The sequence below is a fragment of the Podarcis raffonei genome, chromosome 17 (genome assembly GCF_027172205.1).
Source record: "Podarcis raffonei isolate rPodRaf1 chromosome 17, rPodRaf1.pri, whole genome shotgun sequence".
Taxonomy (NCBI): Eukaryota; Metazoa; Chordata; class Lepidosauria; order Squamata; family Lacertidae; genus Podarcis; species Podarcis raffonei.
The window spans coordinates 31,922,148-31,946,533 of NC_070618.1; the positions used below are offsets into that span (position 1 = coordinate 31,922,148).

The 24,386-nt window shown below is 46.3% G+C and overlaps 1 protein-coding gene across 3 annotated transcripts; it reads left to right on the forward strand.

The window, feature by feature from the left end:
- The first annotated feature begins 583 nt into the window (after positions 1–583).
- TSPAN16 (tetraspanin 16) lies at positions 584–22,741 on the forward strand. 3 transcript variants are annotated; one of them, XM_053371127.1, is made up of 8 exons: positions 585–797; positions 7,917–8,040; positions 9,625–9,831; positions 14,713–14,787; positions 16,632–16,739; positions 18,784–18,921; positions 20,059–20,142; positions 22,104–22,741. In XM_053371127.1, the coding sequence occupies exons 2-8, from the start codon at positions 7,939–7,941 to the stop codon at positions 22,158–22,160; spliced, it is 771 nt and encodes a 256-aa protein (XP_053227102.1). In that variant the 5' UTR covers positions 585–797; positions 7,917–7,938; the 3' UTR covers positions 22,161–22,741. The 3 variants fall into 3 exon arrangements, with proteins under 3 accessions (XP_053227104.1, XP_053227102.1, XP_053227103.1); XM_053371128.1 differs by having other exon boundaries at positions 7,974–8,040; XM_053371129.1 differs by lacking the exon at positions 14,713–14,787 and having other exon boundaries at positions 584–797.
- The last annotated feature ends 1,645 nt before the right edge of the window (positions 22,742–24,386 follow it).

Consider the following 24,386-nt stretch of genomic DNA (forward strand, 5'->3'; position numbering starts at 1 on the left):
AGAGCACACTCCACAATGGCATCTACCACAGAGGCATGCAATGACAAACTGGAATGTGTCTTAACCACAACTTGTGGTTAAGATTGTAACGTTATATGGGTGTCAAGGTGCCTCTTGTATAGGGACTGACTCTATAGGGCCTTGGGGCCTTCACCCAAATAAAATGTTTAGGGGGGGGTGCATACACCACAATATTTTCTGCAAGTTGGCAACTTCCTCCCTCACAAGCGTGGCCAGCCACCTCCCCACTAGCCGGAAGCTGCCCTCTTTTCCTGGCTTGGCTCCCCACAGCGGAGGAAGGTGGTGTGGGGAGAGAAGAGCAGGAGGGGGAGAGGCCCCTCCCCATATTTTGTTCAAGTTGGCGCCTATGGCCTCTTGTGCTCATAGATTTACAAAGCACCTTTGACATTGTCTATAGCTGTAATGTGAGCAATAACAGCCAGAATTTCGAGTCTGATAAGATATTTGGGTGCAGCTCCACCGGGGATAGCCAAGCCACTTGGGCGCAAATATAAACCAGCAGTTCCTTGGGTTTTGAAAATAAAGGGTTAAGGAACTGTCTCATCTCCCGGGACTGCTATGTAATCGCCTCCCTCTTCCCAGGCTGGGAGTTAAGGAGCAAAGAGGAGAAGAGACAAAACTGTCGCAGAACCAGGTGCAGGGCAGGGAGAGAAAGTACAGCTCTAGGCAGCAGGAATATGGGTGCCTGTTAAGTAGCTGGCCACACCCTGAAAACCAGAAGCACAGGAGGTGCTGGGGGCACAGCGGCACATTTCATAGCTGAAAACCATCTAAAGGTAAGTTGAGTAGAACAGCTGCTTCACCTGGATACGTTGAAATGAGTGCAAAGTGTTGAATTTCTATTGAAAGACATGCTGGGCCAGATCTAGAGTGCCCTGACAGAAAGAAGGGCAGCGAGGCACCTCCATGTTTAAGAGCTGTATGATAAGACAAAAATCAGCAGGAGTTGCCAATGAATTTTAGTGAAATAGCTGCTTGGACACTGTGATTCAAAGCATAGTACCCAGTCTGCCCAGTCCTACATCTAATCTGATCTCTGGTTGACATGGACTGTTATCACATGGAGTTATACCTCTCCTTTACCTAAGGATGGGGGTCCCATCAGAAGCGGGTTAATAAAGGCAAGGCAGCAGGGGAAGACTGTAAAACTGAACAGATATGTGGTATGTCAGTGTTTCTTGACACCAGTATCTGGCCTCCGGAGCAGTTTAAGGTGCTTGTGAGATTGCCAACTCTCAAGTAGAGTTACCAGCTTCCTTCCCAGCCCCTGTAGATGTGCCTTTAATAGCAGCTTTATCTGCAGATATTAACAGGTGATAATGTTCATCACATTGCTTTGTTAAGTTTGACCTGCTGATTTCTGCAGCTCAAACAAGTAGAAGTGAGGGGTGCAAATCAAGCAGCCCTACTTTGAAGTTCTCAGGGTCTTTTCCTTTCTCAGAGTCCTGGTCTAACTTGGGGAATCTATGCTGTAGTTGGGGTGCTTTAGGTTAAGCCTGGCTGGCTCAGGGGAGAGATTGAACTAGCAGTTTCACAGACACGCGCCCTCTCTTTCTTCAAATAGATGGGATCAGGCTTGAGGACTTGCTGTCCAGAATTATTCTTCAGTCAGAGTTTGGTTAATGTTTGCTTGCAGCATACTAAGACTTCAGTCAATGATTGTGTAGCCCAGTCAACCGTTGCAGCTTTAGACTTCTAGCTACAAAGCTAAAATTGGTGATTAGTCAGCATAAAAGTTCTAAACAGAACGCAGCAGGGACATTTCATGAGGAACTGAGGTTTATATGCACCTGCACCCCAAAACGAGCTTTGTCCCCCTCATATCATATATCTTCATAACTGACTCTCCCCTTTGAGATCCACAACCATTCTCAGCAATGAAAATAATTGGTTTTGCACACCTGGATGCACATGACATTTTACAAATAAGTAACTGGGAGTGTGCAAGCCAAATTAAGGTTTGGGCTGCTCCATATCATACCCCTCCTACAGGAGAGAGTGCTCTACAGATGATGAAGAAGAAGAGTTTGGATTTGATATTCCGCTTTATCACTACCCGAAGGAGTCTCAAAGCGGCTAACATTCTCTTTTCCCTACCTCCCCCACAACAAACACTCTGTGAGGTGAGTGGGGCTGAGAGACTTCAAAGAAGTGTGACTAGCCCAAGGTCACCCAGCAGCTGCATGTGGAGGAGCGGGGAAGCGAACCTGGTTCACCAGATTATGAGTCTGCCGCTCTTAACCACTACACCACACTGGCTCTCCAAGAACTGTGCTTGGCCCAGTGCTTTGTTTAGTTACAAGATACCATCAAGCACAGCATCTCATGTCTACTATAGCCTGAATATGTATACATGGATAAGGAACTGGGTTGTGCACCCCACAATAAGCGTTGGGCCAGAATTCTCTGGCTATGGCAATATGCAATGGGCCAAAGCTTTTGTAGGGGGACAGTTCCTTTTTAAGTTTTCCAATGGAGCTGTGCTCCAAGCTCTTACACAGATAACAAACTAGGAACTAGGAACTATAATCTTGTCCCATAGATTCTATTAGGTTCATATGAGCCAACTTCTAGAGGCCAAGGGGTCTTCAGCCCCTCCAAAAATATTTGAGGGTGCTGCCTCCCCCCAAAGTTGATGGGCATTGCCATTCACCAGCCACCACTGAAAAGCACCCAGTGGTCCAGCAGGGAGGGCTATGAATGATGGCATAGCTGCAATGGGCCAGTGAAGGACACTTCTAAACCACTGGGCCCTCAGCTAGTGCCCAGTCTGGTCCTGACCAGATTGCATGCCTTATCACTGAGTCATCCCATATAGACCCAATATAACAAGGAGCAGATATGTAATTCTCTCAGTAGCAGTTTCAAGGGTTGACATTTGTGTGGGTTTAGTGAGGTGTTTTAAGAGTCCGTCAAGGGAATGCAAGTTAGGGGAATGTTAAGTCAGGGGAAGGGAAGGCTGGGTCAAAGTTTGTGGGAATAGTTCATATGCAGGCCAAGAAGCCAAAGTTGGAGAACAGTAGTTTTGGCAACTAGCAGTGGTAGCCCCAAAGGCTAGGGGTGAGGAAGCTCTGGCCCAAATGTAGCCCCCTAAACCTGCCTGTCTTGCCCAGGGACTCCCCACATCATGCTCCCATACCAGCCAGACCCACTCTTCACAGGTCACACCCCACTGACCCTGATTCACACCTTCCTGTTGTGTTGTGGCTATTTTGAAATATTTTTAGATTTTTGTGATGCTTCTAAATGCTCTTAAAACATTTTTAAATACGTTTGAATTTTGTCCTTCACTGCATTGTTTTTACCACTTTGCTGTTTGCTGCCCTGGGCTCCTTTGGGAGCATGGGCGGGTTAGAAATGCAATTAATAAAATGCTATAAAATAATGCATAGTTCCACTCCAAGAGACCCTGCAGAGAACCCTGGGAAAGGACGCTTGCTTTGTCAGGCCTCCAAGCCAGGCACCCGGTTGAGGCTTTTGCTTCCTGTTCTGCAGGATGCATCAAGTGTGCTCAGCAGCAAAGGCTCCTGGTGGAGATTCCTCTGAGAAACCAAAGCCAGGCACTTCCGAGAAAAGAACAGTTGCTGCTGTGCTGCTAAGCAACAGCTTCCGCTTGTCTTCAGCAACAAGGAAAACAAGGCCCAAGCTGAGCAACAAAAGGACGCTGGCAAAATGGCCCAGCAAAGCCATAAATGCAGTTGTTGCCAGCAGTCTGGTGGCAAGCTATCCTCACCCTCTTGGAGACCTCAATCCAGAACCAACACACTCCATGTCTGGATTTAGGTACAGCCACTGCAGCCTTGACTGAGGGGGTCTTACAACCATTCAGAAATCTTCCAAGGAAGATATGGGGATGCTTGACACATGTGAGGGCTAGAACTTAGCTGTTTGCCTTGCTTTCAGAGTTGCTGTGCAATAAGCATGTAGGGACGCGGGTGGCGCTGTGGGTAAAAGCCTCAGCGCCTAGGGCTTGCCGATCGAAAGGTCGGCGGTTCGAATCCCCGTGGCGGGGTGCGCTCCCGCTGCTCGGTCCCAGCACCTGCCAACCTAGCAGTTCGAAAGCACCCCCGGGTGCAAGTAGATAAATAGGGACCGCTTACTGGCGGGAAGGTAAACAGCATTTCCATGTGCTGCGCTGGCTTGCCAGATGCAGCTTTGTCACGCTGGCCACGTGACCCGGAAGTGTCTCCGGACAGCACTGGCCCCCGGCCTCTTGAGTGAGATGGGCGCACAACCCCAGAGTCTGTCAAGACTGGCCCGTACGGGCAGGGGTACCTTTACCTTTACCTAAGCATGTAGGAGACCAATACGTGATAACTAATCTGATGTGTGCAGACAGCTACACAGGCACTTGGTATAACGTCCCTGGCTCTGAAATGGTTTGTAGCAGGTTGGAAATCCCAGGGAAGGGATACCAAATGAATACAGGTGTGGCAAGACATGGTCAAAAGGAAAAGGGAGGCCTTGACAAACTTACTGGGGAGTGGCTATAGCAGTGATGTCACTTGACCAACTTTTCAGTGACAAAAAGTAAAAAAAAGTAAATGGCCCCTGGACAATTACATTCTGTCAAAGGTGACTATGGGGTTGCGGTGCTCATCTCACTTTCAGGCTGAGGGAGCTGGCGTTTGCCCACAGACAGCTTTCCAGGTAATGTGGCCAGCATGACTAAACTGCTTCTGGTGCAAAGGAGCCAGATGTGCTTTCAAACTGCTAGGTTGGCAGGAGCTGGGACAGAGCAACAGGAGTTCAAACCATCGCGGGGATTTGAACCAACAACCTTCTGATCGGCAAGCCCAAGAGGCTCAGTGTGGTGCAGTGGTTAAGAGCGGTAGTCTTGTAATCTGGGGAACTGGTTTTGAGTCTCCGCTCCTCCACATACAGCTGCTGGGTGACCTTGGGCCAGTCACACTTCTTTGAAGTCTCTCAGCCCCACTCAACTCACAGAGTGTTTGTTGTGGGGGAGGAAGGGAAAGGAGAATGTTAGCCGCTTTGAAACTCCTGAAGGGGAGTGAAAGGTGGGATATCAAATCCAAACTCTTCTTCTTCTTCTTCTTCTTCTTCTTCAGTGGTTTAGACCACAGCACCACCCGCATAGCCAACTTTCTTGTTCCCACCACAGAGTGGCTGAAATCCTGTCTGATTGGTAACTGGACACATCTGTCCTCTGCTAGCAACTTTGCAGACGAAAACATAACTCATCAAGATTGGGTCAGCCCGACGTGCTATGCGTCTTAGTTGTAGTCACAACATTGTGATACTGGAGACTCAGCAGTGTGTGTGTGTGTGTATATGTCCCCAAACAGCTTTGCTTGCTGGTGTGGAAGGTTTGTTCCCATGTTCATTCCCATCAAGGGCCTTTCCTGCTGCTTGTGTCTTTGCTCAGTGGATGATGTGGTTGCAACCCCTTTTGCTGAGTGATTCAGACATATTTCAATAATAATAATAAGAAGAAGAAGAAGAAGAAGAAGAAGAAGTAGTTATTATTTATACCCCGCCCATCTGGCTGGGTTTCCCCAGCCACTCTGGGCGGCTTTCAACATAATATTAAAATACAATAATCTATTACACATTAAAAGCTTCCCTAAACAGGGCTGCCTTCAGAGGTCTTCTAAAAGTCTGGTAGTTATTTTTCTCTTTGACATCTGGTGGGAGGGTGTTCCACAGGGCGGGTGCCACTACCGAGAAGGCCCTCTGCCTGGTTCCCTGTAACCTGGCTTCTCGCAGTGAGGGAACCACCAGAAGGCCATCGGTGCTGGACCTCAGTGTCTGGGCAGAACAATGGGGGTGGAGACACTCTTCCTATTTCTAACTGCTAGCAATATTCAATTTTGCCACCACTAATACTTTTACTTATCCTGCATCCGTCCTTCCCTGCAGGGGTGCCAACTTGAATAAAATATTGGGGGGGGGGCTAGGCAAGCCCTGCACCACATAATTGATTACATGATGTGGTGCACACACACCATTTGAATGGCAATGCCCATCAACTGGGGAGGGGGAATCCCCTCAAATATTTTATGGGGGTCCCAAAGACCACCTCAGCCCCTAGGAGTTGGCCCCTATGCTTCCCCTTGAACTTGAGTGTCAAGTTCAGATTTAATTATAATTGTCAAATTAGATTCAGAGAATTGCTTTGGAATACTGATTAGCATTACAAATGCCAAGCTGCAGATCCCTCAAAATAAACTGCAGATTCACAACTAGCAGGTGCTCAGCTAAGCAGCTGCCTCTGAAAACTTTTCATGACCAGAACACCACAGGGCTGGCTGATGCTTCACCCTAATGGTTTTTTAAATTTTATTTTAAGTAACCACGTGGCAAAATAAAAGAAACATTAAATATTGGGTCCTCTCTTGGCCGTCATGCCAATGGCAAATATCAGGTGAGGTCTATGCAGCAGATTGGAACTCCGTTGAGATTTCACTATGAAACAACTGCAGTGACAATCTCAGGACTGTGGTCAATGGCTAAGCATGGGTTTTGCTTATTCTCTTAGCTTCATCCCTTTCAGCATCCTGAAAGAATTGCCTTAGAACGGATTTGTAAAAATGTTACATGGAAGAAGAAGAAAAAATACGAGGCACTACACTTCTGTAAAACAAGAAAATCCTTAATAAAAAATATTTAAAAAAATAATACAGTGGTGCCTCGCAAGACGAAATTAATTTGTTCCGCGAGTTTTTTCGTCTTGCGATTTTTTCGTCTTGCAAAGCACGGTGTCGGAAAAGTTTTGGAAAAGCTTCAAAAATCACCAAAGTCTTCAAAAACCTCAAAAAAGGCTACCACACCGCGTGCTATGAGTTGCTCCTCGAAGTCAAGTCGCAACTGTATTAACGGTTTTAAGAAAAAGGAAACAAACTTGCAAGACGTTTCCGTCTTGCGAAGCAAGCCCATAGGGAAAATCGTCTTGCGAAGCAACTCAAAAAACCAAAAACCCTTTCGTCTTGCGAGTTTTCCGTCTTGCGAGGCATTCGTCTTGCGAGGTACCACTGTACATCAAAATGTCACACATTAAAAAAAGAAGAAGAAGAAGAAGGAAGCTGCAATTAACCCAGCAAGCACATGCATGGGCAGCTAGCCTAGTGGTGGGCAGCTTAGCAGCTTAGGGACTCAGCCTTTCCCCCACTGCACTCCTGGGTCAAAGTGAGCAGAAAGGGTCAAAGTGAGCAGATAGGAAGGAAAACAAAAGCTCAAGAAGAGGAAACACCCACTCTCACTACAGAAAGGTAGCCGTGTTGGTCTGCCATAGTCAAAACAAAATTTTTTTTCCTTCCGGTAGCACCTTAAAGACCAACTAAGTTAGTTCTTGGTATGAGCTTTTGTGTGCATGCACACTTCTTCAGATACACTCAAGCATGCACACTTCTTCAGATACACTCAAGCATGCACACGAAAGCTCATACCAAGAACTAACTTAGTTGGTCTTTAAGGTGCTACTGGAAGGAAAAAAATTTTTTGTTTCCACTCTCACTAGTAAGTGCTGTTGTTTCTCACCTCGCTCCAAATTTCATGCAGTAGAAGGGTGAAGATGGGAAATGGTTGCTTGATTTGCTAGCAAGCAATGGAAGATGTTGGGTTGGGGTCAGGGGTGCTAACTTGAATAATATAGGGGGGCAGGGCTGCCCTGCACAATCGATCACATGCCACCATTTGATTGCCAATGCCCATCAACTTTGGGGGCCCCCGGCTCAGTCAAGTATTTTATGGTGGGGGGAAGGAATCTCAGCTCCTAGGAGTGGGCTCCTATGGTGGGGAGTGGGATGAGCAGTTAACCTTCCAACACCTATTCCTGTCCAAAACAAGCTGCCAGTAGAAGTAGCTGCTGCTGACCTAGCCAAAGCCAGTGTTACTTACCTGTGTAATGTCAGCTCTTCTGTGGTCTCTTCGCCTAGATGACAAACTCAGGACTGGTCAATGGCTAAGCAATGGCTTCATCTCTGCTGCTACAGGTGCAGAAAGATGGTTTGCTTCTCCCTTCTGAAGGTGATGATGTTTGTATTCAACGGCATAATATTTGTGAGTATGCAAGGTCGATGGTGAGTATGCAAGGTGGATGGGATGCAGGTGGCGCTGTGGGTTAAATCACAGAGCCTAGGACTTGCCGATCAGAAGGTCGGCGGTTCGAATCCCCGTGACGGGGTGAGCTCCCGTTGCTCGGTCCCAGCTCCTGCCACCCTAGCAGTTCGAAAGCATGTCAAAGTGCAAGTAGATAAATAGGTACCGCTCCAGCGGGAAGGTAAACGGCGTTTTTGTGCGCTGCTCTGGTTCTCCGGAAGCAGCATGCTGGCCACATGACCCAGAAGCTGTATGCCGTCTCCCTCGGCCAATAAAGCGAGATGAGCGCCGCAACCCCAGAGTCGGTCACGACTGGACCTAATGGTCAGGGGTCCCTTTACCTTTACCTTAAGGTGGATGGTAGCCCAGGATGGCACGGCGGGGTGGGCCAAGCAGTGGAACAAATTCATAAACATTCCATGATTTTTTAAGGGCACAGCTAAATGTTGCAAAAGGGACGCGGGTGGCGCTGTGGGTTAAACCACTGAGCCTATGGCTTGCCGATCAGAAGGTCGGCGGTTCCAATCCCTGTGACGGGGTGAGCTCCTGTTGCTCGGTCCCAGCTCCTGCCAACCTAGCAGTTCAATAGCACCTCAAAGTGCAAGTAGATAAATAGGTACCGCTCCGTCGGGAAGGTAAACGGCGTTTCCGTGCACTGCTCTGGTTCGCCAGAAGCGGCTTAGTCATGCTGGCCACATGACCCGGAAGCTGTACGCCAGCTCCCTCGGCCAATAAAGCGAGATGAGCGCCGCAACCCCAGAGTCAGTCACAACTGGACCGGATGGTCAGGGGTCCCTTTACCTTTAAATGTTGCAAAGACAAACCCACACAATTCCATTCAACTGCATATGTCTTTTATAACGGGGCATTCACTGGGGAGAAATAGTGATAGGAAGGGATGCAAATGCACCCCCAGGCTTATTGTATTGTCTTCTGTACCCCCTCAACTAGACACAAAGGCCAGTAGAAAAAGGCAAACTGTGTGGGAAACATAGGTTGGGGAAATTCGCCTGGGAGCATTGGCCAGTGGAAAAATGGTTAAGCCCCCTCTCCTACCTGCAGATCTTTCCCTGCAGATGCCCCAAGCCCTGCATTTACTGGCATACATGTGATTAGGTAAAGGGTAAAGGGACCCCTGACCTTTAGGTCCAGTCATGGCTGACTCTGGGGTTGCGGCGCTCATCTTGCTTTATTGGCCGAGGGAGCCGGCGTACAGTTTCCGGGTCATGTGGCCAGCATGACTAAGCTGCTTCTGGTGAACTAGAGCAGCGCACGGAAAAGCCATTTACCTTCCCGCCGGAGTGGTACCTATTTATCTACTTGCACTTTGACATGCTTTCGAACTGCTAGGTTGGCAGGAACATGTGATTAGAAACATGTTTTAACATGTTAACATCCTCAAAAGTGGATGTTAAGAGTTAAGGAAGCTGGAAACCGCTTTATATGTATAAAAGCTAGCGGAATGGCAGAGTTCACTGCAGAATGACAGCTTCCTAGATGAGAAATGGCATCTTCTTACCTCTGTTCTCTCCCTTGCCTGTCCAGCTGGGGGGCCTGGCTTTGCTGGGCATCGGCATCTGGGTGAAGGTGGACGGCGGTTCCTTTGCGAAGGTCCTGGGAGCTGCAGCTCCACAGTTAATGCAGCTGATTAACGTGGGCTACCTGCTAATTGCCGTTGGCACCTTCCTACTTCTCATGGGCTTCACGGGATGCTGGGGGGCTGTGAAGGAAAGCAAATGCCTGTTGCTTGTGGTAAGTGCCCTAATTAAAATTGGGAAGGAAGCTCTCCCAGGGCCAGGCTTGGGTGTCATGGAACTTCTGCCTGGCTACAGGATTACACAAGGGCTTTTGCACATTCTGACTGAAATTTGTGCATCTGGGTCGTGTCTCTGAGTGTTAGCAGCAGCTAGTACACGAGTAGGCAAACTAAGGCCCGGGGGCTGGATCCAGCCCAATCGCCTTCTAAATCCGGCCTGCGGACAGTCCGGGAATCAGCGTGTTTTTACATGAGTAGAATATGTCCTTTTATTTAAAATGAATCTCTGGGTTATTTGTGGGGCCTGCCTGGTGTTTTTACATCAGTAGAAGGTGTGTTTTTATTTAAAATGCATCTCTGGGTTATTTGTTGGGCTTAGGAATTCGTTCATTTATATTTTTCTTCAAAACATAGTCTGGCCCCCCACAAGGTCTGAGGGACAGTGGATCAGCCCCCTGCTGAAAAAGTTTTCTGAGCCCTGAGCTAGTAGCTCCAATATGCCATCTTGCCTAGGGGCTCCTAAGGGGTTGATGCATTTGGACAAGGTCCCTGACAGTGCTTTTTTCCAGGAAAAAAAAGGCGCCGGTATGCACCACACAAGGAAAGGTTCTTGGCACTGGCAGAAGAATGTGGGGGCGGGGGGAGCAGTCCACCCGGGCGCCATTCTGGGGGGTGCCATCGCATCCGCCCCCCCATGACACACACCGCTTGCCACTCGCCCCCGTGATGTACGCCACGCCCCCACAACGCGCACCAGCCATGCCCCCGCCTGTTCGCTGCTCTGGGTGCCAGAGATATTCCTCTGCCACTGGCTCTCGGACCCTGCCAGAGCATTGCGCTTCCCTCCTTAAGCTGGGCAAAAGCTTCCCAGGGTTTGTGAAAGTGGCAAGAGATGTCCGACAGGAGATCTTGTAGCCCTCCTGCCTCCTTTCCAAAGTTGGGCGGGCTTTGGGAAAGAGATGTGAGGCTCTGATTTGGGGGGGGGGGCGTTGCTGGTACTGCATACTACCAGAAAAAAGCACTGGTCCCTGCACTTCCTGATCTTTGCAGGAGTCCTCCCAGGCTTCCCTGCACACATTCCTTTCAGGTCAGTAACATGTAGAACATTTAGCATGGATGGCTTTGAGCTGCAGTATCACCACTCAGTTCTTTTAAATCAAGAATGTATATGATGCACAGCAAGAGATGAAATCCATCAACCAGCACAGGCAGTTGTTGAACAGGAGAATACAGTGGTACCTCTGGTTACGTACTTAATTCGTTCCGGAGATCCGTTCTTAACCTGAAACTGTTCTTAACCTGAAGCACCACTTTAGCTAATGGGGCCTCCTGCTGCCGCCGTGCTGCTGGAGCACAATTTCTGTTCTCATCCTGAAGCAAAGTTCTTAACCCGAGGTACTATTTCTGGGTTACCGGAATCTGTAACCTGAAGCGTCTGTAACCTGAAGCGTATGTAACCCGAGGAAACACTGTAAAAGGTAGCAAAAGGTTGATGGTGCTATGCTCAGCTATCTTGGAGTGCTTTCATGTGGAAGTATTTTTTGTGGAATCAGTGTTGCTCATGAATGCACATGTTTTTCACGGAGTCCACATGATGTAGTCATCATAAAAATGTCAGCCTATACATTTTTTACATTTAAGCCCCACTTCTCTTCTGTGGGACATGTAAACATCTGACGTGTAAAAATCTGACATGTAAAAATAACCCAAAATACACTGCCAATTTGAAAACGTGTTAGTGCATCTTGGGGGGGCAGGAGTAGGCTTCATATTACACCAGTCAAATAAAACATCAGAATTAAAAAGTAAAAGTAAAAAAGAAATGGATGTTGCCCTCCCACAAAAACCTGATTTTTGCCCAGTGTGAAACATGATAACCAAAGCTGGTAATGGTTGCTGTTATGAACTTCCAGGGATTTTTTTAAAAAAAGGTTGTACACTTACACGTACAGAAATACCTGCATGCATGCATGCCCGGAACAGAGAAATTCTCCTGGAGGTTGGGGACGGAGTGATTGAAGGAAAGGCCTAAAAAACACAGCCCAGGTATATTCTGTTAAGCTTCAATTGTTGGTAGGGATGGCATAGCGGAATAGCAATTAATATCCATGGCTGAAAAAACCCAGGAATGTGAAAAGGTGGAAGGAACTTGTCACAGAAAAACCTGGTCTTTATGACTCGTTTGTGATATAAGGCTCCCCTTTCAGAAGCACCTTTAAACTTTCAGTTATATTGAGAATGAGTGAAATCTGACCTTTTCTGTAGGTGCACATAGACTCTTTTGAAAGAAGAGCTTAGGATCTGCCACATTTGGCTCCCAGGAGGTCTGAACTAATTAGATTCAGCCAATGTTAACAAGACTCCCTTGGTCAGGTGGGCGGTGAAGCTACTTCCTTTGAAGCTCTGAATTCACTGAACATGTTCATAAGTGGTACAAAGGCCTCTCTAACCTAAGTTCTTTATAAAAGATCATAATATATAACCATCAGAGTTTTAAAACTTCAGAGGTAAAGGATCAGATGACTTAATGGGCAACTGTGGATGTTATGCTAAACCATTGTTTAACATTTCGCGAACAAGCTGACTTGGGTTTAGGTGCCCCCAGCCCTTCCCAGCGCAGCCACAAGCAGGAGCCTGGAAGCTGGTGAAAATGAATGGCAACGTTTTTCTCCCTCCAGACAAATTGCAGTGTATCTTTGTTTAAAACGAGCCAGCTTAAAACCATAAGATTCTGAAGCTGGCTTGTTTCTACATATCTAAGATTAACCATAGTTTAGAAGCTGGGTGGCATTCTAAACAATGTTTTTTTCAAATTCAGTGGTGAAAACTTTTCTTTTTTCATTTTTTAAATTGGTTTTCCAAAACAACCATACATCTTAACTGTACTTTATCCAATCTTAGTAACATTGTTAAGTGACTTTTTCAAATCCCCCTGGCTGAATTTCAGTGTATATCATTGTAACAGTTTTCCAAAACCGATTTTCTCATAAAATTAACTTAATCACTTAACCTCTTACTTTGTTTTCATTTTAACTTTAAACATATTATTCTCTAAAATTACATAATTAATTCCTAAGCCTATCTGGAATTTGCAAGTTTTTCCAATTAAGCTATTTTAGCATATTTAACTAAAGGTAAAGGGACCCCTGACCATTAGGTCCAGTCGTGGCCGACTCTGGGGTTGCAGCGCTCATCTCACTTTATTGGCCAAGGGAGCCGGCGTACAGCTTTCCAGGTCATGTGGCCAGCATGACTAAGCCGCTTCTGGCGAACCAGAGCAGTGCACGGAAACTCCGTTTACCTTCCCGCTGGAGTGGTACCTATTTATCTACTTGCACTTTGACGTGCTTTCGAACTGCTAGGTTGGCAGGAACAGGGCCCGAGCAACGGGAGCTCACCCCGTCACGGGGATTCGAACCACCGAGCTTCTGATCGGCAAGTCCTAGGCTCTGTGGTTTAACCCACAGCGCCACCCGTGTCCCATACTAAATAGTCTTTAAATTTCATCCATTCCTCCTGGTACTCCTCCTCCTCTTCCAGTCAGGTCAGCTAGCTCCGAAAAGTCCATCATCTTCATCTGCCATTCCTCCACTGTCGGGACTTCTTGTGATTTCCAATTCTTAGCTAACAAAATTTTAGCTGCAGTTGTGGGAAAACTTCTGATCTCTTTGTTGTGCTTGCGGCACAGGGTGTGGAAGGCCAAATTTCACTACAGCTTGTTCTCATGCTAAACAATGGGTGGGAAACCTTTTTCAGAGTGACAGCAATTAATCTAAATTTCACCTTTGTATAGTTGGCTAGTTTTACACACACTCAAATGCACCCCTTTATCTTCCACCCAGAGAAGTAACAGAGTTCAAAGACACATTGCAGTCAGGCAAAGACACTTGACGATGTGAAATAGGACCAGTGAGGGGTGCGGCAGAGGAGGTGTATCCTGAGTAGAGTCCCGAGGGCCAAATAAAGAAGTTTGGAGAGCTGCATTTGGCTCACAGGCCTGAGGTTCCCCACCTCTGTACTAAACTATGGTCCGCTAAGATCTGTACTGGGGACTGGTGCTTTTAAACCTATTAAATTATCTGAGGTTAGATGTTAGTAGTGATGTGCCCAGGTTTGCCCTGTTATGTACTGAGTTGAATAGGATCCAAATGCAGCAGTCTGATTGGTCCTAGAACAATAGGATTCAGAATGCAGCAGTCTGATTGGTCCTAGAACAATGCAGCAGTATGACTGGTCTGCAGGAGCCACCCAGTCCAGCTCCAGGTGGAAGTGAATCCGCAACCTGATTGGCCTACAGGAGAATCCAGGAATTAGCCAATCACGTGCGGCCCATTGTGTAAATAATGTATATAAAGCAGATATTGTGGGGGAACTTTCATTCCTCACCACTATGAGCTGAATAAAGAGCATGAAATCCACTCTTGACTCCGAGTATATTTCAGCCCATTACCTCAAATTGCATTGATGACTTTAAAAACAGTGTGAAAGTGGAATGGAAATATTTGGGCTACGACAGATGTTACCATAAAACCTGGCTTACATCAGAGGAAGAAAGGCACCACGAGAACAAACCTTTTCAAAGGCTTTCTAACCTGAAGTTGGAGGCCATTATATGCTGCTGTCCTGAATGTCTTCAGGTAAAGAGAATGGGCAGCCGTTCCACTTTGAGTCCCCCAAGCTCCGAGTAATATTCAACTAAGTTTTATTCACAGTTCTTGCTCAACTTCATTATATTCATTAATTTCAACAAGTCTCCTCTGAGTTCATTGAATAGCACCCTCCTGTTTGCCACCTCAGGTGATCTCTCCCCTGGCATTTATGAGCTTTCTCTTCTTTTGCTGATTGTGGATTCTTCCTCTCTTTCCCTCTGTTTCCAGTTCTTTGTGGTCATACTGATTCTCTTCATAGCAGAAGTGGCCGGTGCTATCGTGGTGCTCCTTTTCTCTTCTGTGGTAAGTCAGTGCTGGCATCTGGAGTTTGTGGCTTCTGCAATTGGAATTTTGCGGCAAAAGGATCCCTGACTAGAAGTAGAATCTGTGTTGTTTACCAGCAGGAGGCAACACAACACCACCTCTTAATTCTCACATTGTTTCTGGATTAAGGTGTCCCACTAGCTTCTGAAAAAGCCCGGGGGATGGGCAGCACCAGATTTAGGGTGATGGGGGCAGTTCCCCCGCACAGGGCATACAAGAGTATGCAAAACTATGATATAGTGGACGAATGCATGCACAGTATGAAAGGGGAGAGGGGGAAGGGTGCCAAATTTTATCCTTGCTCAGCACACCATATTACGAAAGTCTGCCCCTGGAAAGGGGGAGGGTTAGCACCCCCTTAGCATAATCAACAAAGAGTGGCACTTAGTAGCCAGCAGAAGTTTAATAATAATAATGATAATGATAATGATAATAATAATAATAATAATAATAAAATTTATTTATACCCCGCCCTCCCCAGCCAGAGCCAGGCTCAAGGTGGCTAACACCAATAAAATTACAGTAAAAACATAATAGGGGAAAAGGGGGGGGAGAAAAAGGGGGGGAAACAATTTAAAATACAGGTTAAAATGCAATTTAAAATGCAGCCTCATTTTAAAGTACAGTGGTACCTCGGGATGCAAACGGGATCCGTTCCGAAGCCCTGTTCGCATCCCGAATGGAGCGCAAGACGCGGCGGCGCATCTGCACGTGCACTTATTGCATTTCGCCGCTTCCGCACATGCGTGTGACGGCATTTTGAGCGTCTGTGCATGCATGAGCGGCGAAACCTGGAAGTAACGCACTCTGTTACTTCCGGGTTGCCATGGAGCGCAACTCTAACGCACTCAACCCGAAGCACATTCAACTCGAGGTATGACTGTAGCTGATAAATCAAGACCATAAGGGGAGGGAAACATAAGGGTCAGACCGAGTCCAAACCAAAGGCCAGGTGGAACAGCTCTGTCTTGCAGGCCCTGTGGAAAGATGTCAAGTCCCGCAGGGCCCTAGTCTCTTGTGACAGAGCGTTCCACCACGTCGGGACTGGTGCTGAAAAGGCCCTGGCCCTAGTTGAAACCAATCTTAACCTCCTTGAGGCTTGGGTCCTCCAAAGTGTTGTTATTTGTGGACCTTAAGGTCCTCCACGGAGCATACCAGGAGAGGGTATTAGAAGGTCTAGTGTATTTTCCTGTGGACTGAAGTTCCATAAGGTGGGCACCAAAACAAAAAGGTCTTTGCTCCATGCTCAAATGATGCTACATCAAATGATGAAATGCAGAGCAAGGTCTCTCACTTGTTGCCAACATTAAATAGTCCTTCCTGAACAAGAAAGGTCTTGTCAACCTTTTCCCATGTCTCCTCTTTTTTGGGAGTGCTGTCGGTTCCTCAACTCTGTGCATGATCCACTCATCTTTTCCTGTGGTTCCTGACTTCCTGCTGTCTCCCCAGTCCTTTAGCCTTTCTTCTTCTGGGCCTCCTCCTCACCTAGTTTCCTAGCTGTCAGCCTCCAAGCACGCCCTATATTTGTGTTCCCTCCTGCTACAGCACTCTTCTTGGCGCAGCCCCGGGTACTATTTTCTTCAGCCAAACTGATCTTTCTATTCCAAAGGCTGTGTTTACCCCCAACATTCTGTTTCATTATATCTGCTAAATTCAGCATGTTTGTGAACATTTCATGACTTCCATAGCTCATGCAGTGTCAGAGAAGAAGGGCAAGCAACAGTTTTAACCTATTGTATAAAACATGAGTGGAAGGAAGTCCTGGTTTTATGGTTTTTTTATGGAAGTTATGATTTTCTTACTCACCTGTTTCCTGGTTGCAGGCAGATATATTTGTTGAGCACTTGCAAAATTGGGCCCTGAAGACTTTAAAAGAGGACTACGGCAAGCAAGAGGACATCACAGGCATTTGGGCAACAACAATGAAAGAGGTGAGTGAAGGGGCACCCCTCTATCTCGGGATAAATCCTAATTTCTGGTGTTGTAAGACGGAGGTTTTGAAAGAGCCTCCAAATACTTTTTGAAATGTTTTGAAATGTGCCTTGAGCTTTGTGGATGCCGTAAAACTCAGTCAAGAGATTTATTGCTTGACTGGTCATAAACGCCTCACAGTAGCACTATTTACAATCATTATAAAAGGTAAAGGGACCCCTGACCATTAGGTCCAGTCGTGGCCGACTCTGAGGTTGCAGCGCTCATCTCACTTTATTGGCCAAGGGAGCCGGCGTACAGCTTCCGGGTCATGTGGCCAGCATGACTAAGCCGCTTCTGGTGAACCAGAGCAGCACACGGAAAGGCCGTTTACCTTCCCGCTGGAGTGGTACCTATTTATCTACTTGCACTTTGATGTGCTTTCGAATTGCTAGGTGGGCAGGAGCAGGGACCAAGCAACGGGAGCTCACCCCGTTGCGGGGATTCAAACCACCAACCTTCTGATTGGCAAGTCCTAGGCTCTGTGGTTTAACCCACAGCACCACCCACGTCCCACAATCATTATAGCAACAGCTTTAACGGCATACTTAAATTTCAGTCCCTCTTTCTGTTTTGAACAGCAAGACACAGGCAGACACCGTCATGATGCAGCAGTCTGCAGACAGCATCTGTTGGTCAGTCACCTGCAAAAATCAAAAATGAAAGTTCTTTTATTGGCACTTCCAGCTGAAGCTGCGCATGCCTGGAGTACCACTCCCACTTACATACGACTGTTCTGGGATCTTCTCCCTGTTTCTGGATGAATGACTCCCTAACAGATAGTACTCAACTGGTCTCCTTCTGGTTTTTGTGGCAGTTCAACTCTCATCCGAACAGCTGGTGTAACCAGTTTTGTGATTGAAGGAAGATGAACACGTGTGCTTTTTAAAAAAATGTTTTTTACAGCAAACTTCTTTCTTGACGCTTCCTGTACTGCAACACTAAGGCTGTGTTCACAACACTTCCATTTAATGTTCACTCACTTGTGTTTCCAGTGCTGAGTTTTTTAAGCCATGTCCACGGGACGTTGCCCAAAATGTTTATGTATCTTGTACAGTGGTACCTCTGGTTGCGAACGGGATCCATTCCGGAGGCCCATTCGCAACCTGAAAAGAACACCACCCGCCTCTGTGCATCTGTACACGCGCGGGTCGCGATTCGCCACTTCTGTGCATGTGTGTGATGTCATTTTGCGCGTCTGCACATGCACGAGTGGTGAAACCCAGAAGTAACTCTCCGGTACTTCTGAGTCGCCGCGGGACGCAACCTGAAAACGCACAACCTGAAGCAAACGTAACATGAGGTATGACTGTACTTTGATTAAGATACTGCTGCTTGATGTGTTGTTTCTCAAGCCAGCTTCACAAAGATTGGAGTCCTTAAGTCATTCCTAATTCAAATAGCCAAGGTGTGCACACCTTTGCAGTGGATAAAGGCATTGCTGCCCTGACAGCATCCCCTGGTGTGAACACAGACAGAAATAAATTGAAGCTGTGCTTTTGTGAAGAGCTGGGGGGTGGCAGAGCTGTGAAACATGATGTGGGGGACAATTTCGTTGCACTTTAAGGCAGTAATGCGAGTACACCTTAAGCCAGGCATCCCCAAACTCGGTCCACCAGATGTTTTGGGACTACAACTCCCATCATCCCTAGCTAACAGGACCAGTGGTCAGGGATGATGGGAACTGTAGTCCCAAGACATCTGGAGGGCTGAGTTTGGGGGTGCCTGCCTTAAGCCAACAGAGCAGGTAGCTGCTCTGCACAACTGCTCTCCTTAGATCAGTTTGCGCTCCTAATGTTGTACGACTCCAGCTCCCATCATCCCTGACCTTTGGCCATGCTGACAGGGGCTAATGGGACTTGTAGTCCACATCTGGGTGGGCACCCAATTGGGTGTCCCTGCCCAAGCATTTCTTTTTTGTTCAATGGCTGCTTCCCAATCTCGAATGTGCATGCGATATAAACCGGCTACTATAAAACAAGATGGTTGTTTCTCTGTTTGTAGCTGAAATGCTGTGGATTCAACAACTACACTGATTTCAGCAATTCCTACTTCTATCAAACACACACTGAGAAATACCCCTCCTTTTGCTGCTCAGAGAACAAAGAGTGCCAAGAATCCGAAGTAGACCATGACAAACAGGTAACTTGGCTTCCCAGAGATCACAGACTCCATTAATTTGTGTTATTGTGTGCCATGGGCCACCTAAAAAAAAGGAGCTTAAAGCAAACTCAGCCCCTTCAATCTTTGTGGCAGGGAAAAACAACTGGCAAACCAGAACCTTCTGGGTCAACTACGACTAATCTGGAAAGTAAGAAATGACAGTAGGAGTTCTCTTCTGTCAATAGAGAAGATCAGAGGCCAAAGTAGTTTTTTGATCTGGCTGAAGTTGGAATCATCCATGTGTTACAATGGGGGAGAAGAGTGTGGAGGCTGCGTACATGTTTCTGAATGGTGCTGATAGTGCTGCTAACCAATGAACTAGTTTATTTGTAGCAATGAGTTCCAGAGGTTATTATGATCTGGCAGTATTCAGATTGGATAGTCAACATAATTGCAAAAACACAACATCCCCCACCAACCACGGGTGCTGTTATACAGACACACTGAAGAGATATTTATTCCCCAGGTGAGCAAGGGAAGCAAAGTCAGGGGAGCACAAGAAACATTCTGGCTTCTATGGTGTCTGTGCCAATATGCCAACATACATTAACCAATTTAAAAAAAACCATACAAACTTCGTATAATCCTCCAATTTAACCCTCAAAGCAATATTTTATGCTCCAGAGCTCCCAAACGTGGTGCCTTTAAAGACATGTAATAATTCTTTTTATAAAAATGAATTTCTTATAGTTAGAAAAATAGTTAACAATATAATTTAAATCTTTCCCCCCAAAATTGTTTTTATTGAATTTCAGAATATTAACAAAGACAAAAAAGGAAAGCAAGTTTCTTAGGCATACCAAAACTAAAGTAAATCAAAGTCCTTAGCATCTATCAGCTCATCCAAAAAACCCTCAACTCTTTTCTACCAGACAAATAATAATACACTTTACCATTAATGTTGCAGCCTTTTAGAAGTCTTTTCCTGTTATGCTCTATTCTTCTTATTAAGAAAAATCCATGAAGTTACATTTGCTGGCAACCTGATCCAAGAACTGGTGTGTCTATAGCATTACTAAAAGTCAAGATATGTAAGCTTAATATGGAAGTATCAGTGGTAGTGAGCATATTTCTGAAGCAATCTCCTTTGCATAATGTATTTATGTCTCCTTCCAGGGCTGCCTGAATGAATTCCAGGTGTTTCTGAGCCGCAATGGGAAAATTGTTGGAGGGGTGGCTCTAGCTATTGGAGCCCTTGAGGTAAGCTCACACATATATGGCTTGATCACCCCAGGTGCTTCCAGAATGTCAGCATTTTGCATACCAGAACATTAGCTTTGTGCAGTTTAAAGCGGATTAAAGGACATTGTTGTACAAGTCCACAAAACAAGAGCTTTTTGTGGTTTTGGAAAGTGCCAGGGAAATGCCTTGAAAAAAGGGTAGGATGAACAAATGATTAATGGGGAGATGCTTAACAATCCCATTAGCAAATCAGGATTGATGCTTGTTGGCATAAAACCACCCCATAAAGAAACCGGAACAAATTTTCAATAAAGATCAGACATAGTCCAATGGGACTATGTTTCTCTAGCCCAGGGGTAAGCAACCTAAGCCATTCACCTTCTCAATCCAGCCTGTGGACAGTCTGGGAATCAGCATGTTTTTACATGAGTAGAATGTGTCCTTTTATTTAAAATGCACCTCTGGGTTATTTGTGGGGCCTGCCTGGTGTTTTTACATGAGTAGAATGTGTCCTTTTATTTAAAATGCATCTCTGGGTTATTTGTGGGGCATAGGAATTCGTTTATTCCCCCCCCCAAAAAAATATAGTTCGGCCCACCATATGGTCTGAGGGACGGTGGACCGGCCCACGGCTGAAAAAGGTTGCTGGCCCCTGATCTAGTCCCTAGAGTACTACACTGCTTGCTAGTGAGCTACTGCACTGCTAGCATTCAAGGCCCTAAATGGTTTGGGACCTCAGTACCTCCCCCAATATCAACCACCTTAGACTGATTGTAGATTGTATGAGGCCCCATTGGTGGTGGTGCCATTAGGAGTTGCCTGGTTGGCAGAGACCTGGGGCAGGGCCTTCTAGGTGGTGGTCCTCTGTTTTTAGTATGCCCTCTCTAGTGAGGTGCATCAGTCTTCCTCACTACAGTGGTACCTTGGTTCTCAAACGCCTTGGTTCCCAAATGCCGAAAACCTGGAAGTAAGTGTTCCGGTTTTCAATCATTTTTCAGAAGCCGAACATCCGATGCAGCTGTCGGCTATTGTTTCTGGGGCACCTGCACCAATCAGAAGCTGCACCTTCATTTTCAAACATTTTGGAAGTCAAACAGACTTCCGGAATGGATTAAGTTTGGTGCTTTTGTTTTTGCTATTTATTTTGCGTTTTTGTTTTTGAGGCTTTTTTTGGTTAATTTGTTTTTGTGACTGTGTGGAACCCAGTTCAGCTACTGATTGATAGATTGTGTGACTGCGGAAATAGATAAAAGGCCCCCATCCAAACATTGACTATCATCAGTGCAGGTAAGGGAAAAATAATAATTGTAAATTTTATCATCTACAATACTGCCTTATTTCTTTTATAGTACAGTACATTGATTTTTGCTTTCATTTTATGGATCAATGGTCTCGTTAGATAGTAAAATTCATGTTAAATTGCTGTTTTAGGAGTTGTTTTTAAAAGTCTGGAACGGATTAATCCGTTTTGCATTACATTCTATGGGAAAGTGCGCCTTGGTTTTGGAACACTTTGGTTTTGGAACGGACTTCCGGAACGGATTAAGTTTGAGAACCAAGGTACCACTGTACTAACATTTAGGAGAACTTTAAAACCACTCCTGTTTACCCAGACATTTGATGGTTGAAATTTATGTCCATGGCAACCCTGAAATTACTAGATTGAAAGGAGGTGATTGCTTTTAGGAGTTTTAAAGTATTTTTAGGAGTTTTAACTGTATTGTTCTAGTACTGACAAGTTTGCTGCCATGGGCTCTTCTGCGAGAAGGTGCAGGATGTGTATATAAACAGTATCACTTCCATGTGAACTTTATGCAATCTATTATCTCCTCCTGCTGTAACCCAGTTCCCAATTGATGTGTTTGCAGGAAATGTTAGTGTCGTGACGAGATAGTAAAAATGGCCAACAGCATTGTTCCATGTCTCGCAGGAGGGTCCTGTGTGTAAAATGCTGCCTCACCTGTCCTTTTGCCCCCTAGCTGGCTGCCCTGGCTGTCTCCTTGATCCTGTACTGTCAGATTGGTACATACGCCTGAAGCAAAATTGGCTACCTACCGCACAGCTCTGGCTCCAGCTCTCGGCTTCTGCACCAGCCATGAAAGAGACATCGCAAGCATCCTTATTCAAAGAGCAGATGCGGCAATCACGTTTACTGGATCAAAAGAGCGACATGATCCTCATCCTCATTCATAATTATTAGCTACTAATCCATCACTAATCATTAAACCCTAGTTTAACAGTACTTGCTTTAAAAAAACACCCTGAAAAAATATGTACACCTATTGTTTTGTGCTTCCTTTGCCTTATGTAGTGGGAAATCCAGGGGAGCCTTTACATCAGGGGTTGGGAACATCTAGCTTGTGGGCTAAATATGGCCTCCCAGGCCTCTCCATCTCACCCTTGGGACTCTCTCAGGCCAGCCCTATTCTGCACCCTCCCTGAATTCTTTTGCCTGGCTGGAATCTGTCCCTCAACATAATAATGCCTCTCATTTGTGAGGCTATAATTTGGGCAGACGTCTCATTTTTAAGGTCCTTTGGCTCTGGTGTAATAGAGAATGAAAATTTTATTTTACTTCGTAAAAGGGATATCTTGCTTGATTGTGGGAAACCTCAAACCTGCATTCTTGCTTTCTGATTTGTGATGTAGGCTGAATTGTGTTTTGATCTGTACAGGCCTGCTATCGTGTATGCAGGGCGATCAGGTGTGCAGTTTTAGTGAAGGAGATTTAAACTATACAGTGGTACCTCGGGTTACATATGCTTCATGTTACAGACTCCGCTAACTCAGAAATATTACCTCGGGTTAAGAACTTCAGGATGAGAACAGAAATCGTGCGGTGGTGGTGCGGCAGCAGCAGGAGGCCCCGTTAGCTAAAGTGGTACCTCAGGGTAAGAACAGTTTCAGGTTAAGAACAGACCTCCAGAACGAATTAAGTTCTTAACCTGAGGTACAACTGTGTGCAGCAATGGGACCTTAAATCAGGGGTGGACCAACTTCGATGGCCCTGAGGACCACATGAGGATGAGCCAGTGAGTCGGGGGCCACATATGCACGCAAACACACACACACATATAACACCCCACCAGCAACTGTTTTATGAACACACACACACTAGCTTCAGCATGCTCATCAGCTAAGTGGGGAGAAGACATGAAGAGATTGCTGAGATCTCTTCTCACGCTTCTATACAGCCCAGTTTTTTGGCGCTGGACAGAGCTGAGGAGTATATCACTCGGCAATGCTCCTCTTCTTTGGCCATCACTCATAGCCGAGTAAGATTGTCTTCCATAAACACGGTCTTAACAGTGAGTCCGTAAGAAGATTCCACCTAAACATTAGGAAGAACTTCCTGACAGTAAGAGCTGTTCGACAGTGGAATTTGCTGCCAAGGAGTGTGGTGGAGTCTCCTTCTTTGGAGGTCTTTAAGCAGAGGCTTGACAACCATATGTCAGGAGTGCTCTGATGGTGTTTCCTGCTTGGCAGGGGGTTGGACTCGATGGCCCTTGTGGTCTCTTCCAACTATGATTCTATGATTCTATGATTCTAAGTGACTGTGGAGGCCAATTCTGGATCCACACGTCCTTCCACAGTGGGGACATTGGATTCCGGGCGGGGTGAGGGTTTGCCAAGCGTGCCTTCCTCTTAGCACGTTTCTCCCTTTCGTCCTGAGTTTGAGCATCTTCAAAGCCCATGACACCTTTGGTAAAGGCTGTTCTTCAACTGGAGCGCTCGCTGCCCAATCAGCTGGGCAGTGGGGAGGGGCAAGGTAGGATCTCAGCAAATCGCTTGTTCGTCTTCTTCCCAGTCCCCAGCTGATCGGTGCACACAATTGCCCTACTCTCAGATGTGCGGCAGGCTGAGGGGAGCAGGATGGTGATGGGGAAGATGGAAGGTACAAAGGGACAGTCATCATCATGTGCCTTCCTCCCAACAGCTGAGGGATGCTGTCAGGAGTCCCAGTTTCCAACTTGATAACATAGCAAGCGTGGTTAACTAAAAAGGAAGATTTATTGCAAAAACAGAGTTCTCCAATTGGCTCTAACATGTCACCATTCTCATTAATCATGATGACCCTTCTGATAACTGCTTCCAGCGAGACCAGAAGCAGCTGAACTTACATTTTGTACTTCTTTTCCTATCTTGGAGCCCTCCCATTCGCCGAGACCTCGGAGAGATGGGGTCAGCTCCCTCCCCTTCCCCATTCACTGAGAGGCTGTCTCTTAACTCTTTCCCACCTGTGTGTGCTTCCAGTGAGCTTT